At 48.0% G+C, this 5,515-nt stretch overlaps 1 protein-coding gene across 3 annotated transcripts in view; it reads right to left on the bottom strand.

The window, feature by feature from the left end:
- The window catches only part of MYOF (myoferlin), a 160,139-nt gene that overhangs the window by 17,310 nt on the left and 137,314 nt on the right, over positions 1-5,515 (bottom strand). For all 3 annotated transcript variants that reach the window (XM_007107116.4, XM_055081062.1, XM_007107117.4), the window contains 3 exons: positions 4,411-4,581; positions 3,538-3,686; positions 828-967 (listed from right to left, as the gene is read on the bottom strand). In XM_007107116.4, coding sequence (XP_007107178.2) covers positions 828-967; positions 3,538-3,686; positions 4,411-4,581 — 460 coding nt within the window. The remainder of the gene's footprint in view (positions 1-827; positions 968-3,537; positions 3,687-4,410; positions 4,582-5,515) is intronic.

Raw genomic sequence — 5,515 nt, forward strand, 5'->3', positions numbered from 1 at the left:
GGCACGTGGGATCCTCCCAGACCGGGGCGCGAACCCGGTTCCCCTGCATCGGCAGGCGGACGCGCAACCACTGCGCCACCAGGGAAGCCCTAGATAAATATTTCTTAAAGCGTGACTTCCTAACCATCTGCATCAGAACCTCTCCAGATACTTGTTACAAATTCAGATTCCCTGCCCCACCCCAGACTTATTGAATCTGAATCTCTGCAGGCATAGCCTGGAAATCTTCATTTTAACAAGCTTCTACATGGACTATTTTGTCATTTTCTATGTCTCTCCTTGCTTCTCTGGGAACTGCTCCCCAGCTTCTGGGAATTGACCTTCCCCCATCACTATCAACATGGTCCCTGTGATGAGCCATCCTGTGTACTGTATCCCTGTCCTCCTGGCTAGAGCTGAGTGGTGTCCAGTGGTGGACAAATGGGCCAAGTTGGGGCAACCAGTCCTTTCCACATGTGGAAGTAGATGGGGCTACATTATAACATAAAAAACTCAGAAGCCGTCCACAATATTCTGACACATGGGAAGGTGATCACAGGAAGGAAAAGTGCAGGGTAAAGTAGACTCAGAGAGAAACAGACAAGAGACAGGGAGAGATGCTGGTCCAATGTTGTTCTGAGTCACTGTCATTCTCCTGTCTGGATTTAGTGAGTTACCTGAAAATTCTTACAATGAATTCCCCTTGGGTATGAAGCTAACCTGAGTTTCATTTCAATTTCGTGTATATCTAAAAGTATCCCCAAAAGATAAAAGAGGCGAGTCTGTGTCAGCTATCACCAGTGTCTTTGGAGTGTGGATGAGGGGTTCACAGTTAGAGAGCCCTTTACCTGGGAGATGTTAGGCTGAAAGGTGCTATGCAAAGTCCTTGTTTCCACGTGTTCAGGAACCAGCCCCTGAGTCCTAAGGATGTGAAGGGCAAGGCGCTCCTCAGGGGCCCCGAGGTGTTGGTGCAGGGTTTTGTTGGCTTCTGCAATAAAGAAGGACAGTGAAACAGGGATGGGCATCCGGGAACAGTTCAGCCAGATCGCCTTGAGGGATTTGCAGTACTTCACCCCAGACTCTGCAAAAATGGTCAGGCAGTGCCAGTGTGCAAACCTGCTTGTGAAAGAGTTGTTGATAGAAATAGCTCCTGACTAGGCTTCCCTGGTGGTGCAGTGGTTAAGAATCCGCCTGCCAGTGCAGGGGACATGGGTTCAAGCCCTGGTCCAGGAAGATCCCACATGCCGTGGAGCAACTAAGCCCGTGCGCCACAACTACTGAGCCCACGTGCCACGACTACTGAAGCCTGGGCGCCTAAAGCCCGTGCTCCGCAACAAGAGAAGCCACTGCAATGAGAAGCCTGCGCACCACAATGAAGAGCAGCCCCCACTCGCAGCAACTAGAGAAAGCCCGCGCACGGCATCGAAGACCCAACAGGGCCAAAGATTAATTAATTAATTAATTAAAATTTAAAAAAAAAAAAAAAAAAAAAAAAAAGCTCCTGACCAAGAGCTCTGCCCCAAGCAGGCTCATTTCTGACTTGTGGGCTGCCAATAGTGAAGAGACCAGAACGCTCCAGAATGTGTAAGTGAGAGCAGCCCCTATTTACGTTGGTGTCGGGCTCACTCCATCTCCCAGACTCCCTTGCAGTTAGGTGTGGCCATGCAAACAAGGTAGGCTAGAATATAACGTAGGTGGAAGTGACATGTGTGTCACTTCAAGACCTAGCCCATAAAACCCTTTCATGTAGGATCCTCTGTGTGCACTTTCTCTTCTGGATGCAGAAGAAAACAGTGACCTTAGACACCTGAGCTGAAGAAGGGCAGGGCTATAAGATGGAAGAGCCTAGTCCATGAAGCATTGTTTGGAAGAGGGCCACCCACCTGTAGGAGTACCTGTTTTGAATTTATGAGAAATAAACTTCTATTGTGTTAAGCCACTGAAATTTGTAAGTTTAACTATTACAGTAGCTAGGTAGCATCACTGTGGCATTTAAAAAACATAGTCCCGAAATTCTGTCACTCCTCCTATTGGGAGGTGGGGTCTATGTCCTTTCCCTTTGAATCTGCAGGCATATTTGACCACTAAAGAAGGGATGCTGTGTGACTTCCGGGGCTAGCCATGAAAGGCCACGCTGGTCTTCTTGGGGTGCTTGCTCTGGCGGAAGCTGCCAGCCGTGTAAGGAGTCTGGGTGCCCAGAGATCACCCTACGGGAAAGGGCTGGGTAGGTGCTCTGGTCATCAGTTCCACGTAAGCTCCCATCCAAGAGCCAGCAGCAAATGCCAGCCATGTGCGTGAGCCATCCTGGACATCCAGCTCAGTCGAGCCTTTGGATGACTGCAGCCCTGGCCAACATCTGACAGCAGTCAACTGCGTGAGCAACTCAAGTGAGAACTGCCCAGGTGAGCCCTTCCTGAACAGCTAACCCACAAAACTATAAGCAAAACAAAATGGTTGTTATATGGGAAAAGAATCTAAAAAAGAGTAGATATATGTATAACTGATTCACTTTGCTGTACAGCAGAAACTCACACAACACTGTAAATCAACTATACTCCAAAAATAAATAAATAAAACAATATGGTTGTTTTCGGCGGCTAAATTTTAGGGTGATTTGTTATGTGACAAAAGTAACTGGAACAATCCTGACTGATATAGCTTTTTGGGGGTACTGTTTAATTGTTGGGGGTAATCTTCTCCAAGGGGCCATGCTGCTTGCCAGTTTATTCCCAGTCCCTTTTGCAAGTTCTCACGTTAACAGCAGCATCAACATTTGTTAAACATCTTATCATCCCTGATATTGACCAAGTCCTCTTAAGAGAGCAAGGCAAATATAGTTTCCTACAATGTCAAGAAAAAACAGTTGAGGATCAGGAAGCACTTTCACTCCCGTGTGCCCCTGGCTCAGCTTTCTCTGTATATCCCAAGTGCCCTCAAAGCCACAGCCCACTGCCAGCCCCTCCAGGAAGCCCTCCTCCCTACGAAACACTGAATCATGCCACAGCTTTTATGCTCTATTAAGCTTATTTCAGTCTCTGTCATAATGCAGCTAGCTGTTTATGTGTCAGGACAGATTGCATTATAAATTACTGCTTAGGAAAGAGCAAGACCCCAAGCTCGGATGTGAGCCAGATGTGAACTTAGCAGATTCTTCAAACCAGCCCCCAGCATCCCTGAGCCTTCTCAGAGAAGGGCTGGGAGAATGATGGAATAAAATTGGAGGAGAAATTCTTCCACTACCATCTGAGCACTTTTGAGCTAATTATGCATTACATGGAAATAAGTTAATTATTAGAACTTGGTGTTCAAAGCTCAAATGGCTATGACCTGAAAAGGTCAAGTGAAACATAAGACAGACAAGAAAACGTGTCCACTTTGACACCTGACATCACAGCAAAACTCTACTATAATGGGGCTTTTGTTAGACAGTCCTGTGTACGGAATTCCCTATGGTATTAGGGTACTGCTCTGTCCACCCCCGTCCCCAACGCAAACCAGGCAGCATAATTGGGTTGCTGTACCTTGTAACCAGCTTGCCATCCATGGCAATGTGCTTACCAAATTCATCTAGGCTGTAGTCTTGTCCTCCATATCTGATTCTACTTCCGTCTTCAGAAAGGACAGGTGGTGGGAAGCCTTTGAATCTGGCTACATTTTGAAGCAACTGTGTTGGTTTCAATTGATCTCGCCAGGTGTTTACTCCAGAACTGTGAATAATATCCCACACCCGGAGTTACCGCAGGGCACACAAGGTCTGCTTGGATTCATACACACACATACTTATAGGTGCTCTCATGTTAACGGGGGAGCAGGGAATGTGCTCTACACGTTGGCTTTTGCCTAGAAATCTATTTAGGTTTTAGAGACCTAAAATCCACAATCATTTTGGCCTCAGCCAATTGGTACTCCCCCCCGCCCCTCAGTTTCCTCCTCTGTAAAAAATGAGTTTGACTGAGATCGCTGTAATCACAATAGGCAAACTTATAAATTAGAAATCACAAGCTATATCTCATTCAATACTACAGAAAGGCACTGTTTAGCACTCAGGGAAAGAGGGACATCACAGAATTGATCAGTTTGGAGTGAGGGGCAGGGAATTCCTGCCATCAAACATTGCCAGCTCTTGGTCCTGGGCATCAAGGAGGGAAGGGGCTCAAAGAATGGGAGAGTGGAGACCGGTTCTCCAGGGGCTGCTACCTGCGCCATCTCCACAGAGCACTGCACTGCTCCAGGGGCCAGCGTTGTACACAGACGCCAATGTAAATGGGCAATGCTATGGTCCTGATTCTCTGTAAGATGATTCTATTATCAACAACAGTATCTACCTGACTCAAAGGAGCAGGGGCTCGGTTAAGACAGGCCCTGAGGTGGAGCGCCAGAGCTTCCCCAGGTATTAACGTTAGATGGAGCAAACTGTCAACACACACTTACACACAGTACTGCTCAGGAATGCCGCAGTGGGACCCAAATCGGGAAAGGAATCGGTTTTCCAGGTCAATAATCGTTTCTCCTACTTTTTCATCACGGGTAAAGGTGTCGTAATCATAGACAGAAATTTTCAGGTCTTTTTCTTGAGGTAAGTAGCAGCTCAGTTCATACATTCTGAATAAACAAATGCGAGGTTAGAATCGCCATGATCCCACCCGGGCGTCTCACACAAACCAGGGCTCTGCACAAAGACTCCCCGGGCTGGGGCCGGGGCTGCAGGAGGAGGACGGCGCGGCCGGGCTAACGAGGTGGGTGGCGGCAGGCAGGGGTGCTTGATTAAGTAGTGCACATTAGTAATGAGAGCAACAGATTGTACACTTGCTCAGGAGAAGATCCGGGGCTTTAAATGCCTAACGAGAATCCCAGCTTTGCTGCTCACTAGCTGCGGGACCCTAGGCTAGCTACTTAACCTCTCTGTGCTCAGTTTTCTCATCTGTAAAATGGTGATAATAATCCCTACCATCCCATGTTGTTACAAGGGTCAAGGGAAGAAATGTTTAGAAAGCATTTGGTATGAGTGCATTGCTCAAAACCCAATAGCTATAACAGTAATAATAATAAATTATTATAAATTATATAATAATTATTAATAATCATAATATTATTAGCATATATGCCTATTATCTGGGCACCCAGCCATCTCTACCCAGCTGGGAGATTAGTACGGCACAAGCACCCTGATTTATAGCCCCCGTATCTGGGCCCCTACTATGTTCCCTTCTCTGCCTCAACAGAGACCACTACCCCATGGAACACCCTGGACTCACCCCACAGGAGCATGAGGGCCTGGAGGGGGGAAGTGGAAGGCTGCCAAGAAGGCTCCCTCCCTCCTCCCAGGCCCTCTAGCTCTGCCACTGATTTGTGAAGACTTTTCTATAGTATCTGTATTAAAATGCAGGGCTTCCCTGGTGGCGCAGTGGTTGCGCGTCCGCCTGCCGATGCAGGGGACACGGGTTCGCGCCCCGGTCTGGGAGGATCCCACATGCCGCGGAGCGGCTGGGCCCGTGAGCCATGGCCGCTGAGCCTGCGCGTCCGGAGCCTGTGCTCC

This window comes from Physeter macrocephalus, chromosome 20 (assembly GCF_002837175.3).
Source record: "Physeter macrocephalus isolate SW-GA chromosome 20, ASM283717v5, whole genome shotgun sequence".
NCBI classification, from domain to species: Eukaryota; Metazoa; Chordata; class Mammalia; order Artiodactyla; family Physeteridae; genus Physeter; species Physeter macrocephalus.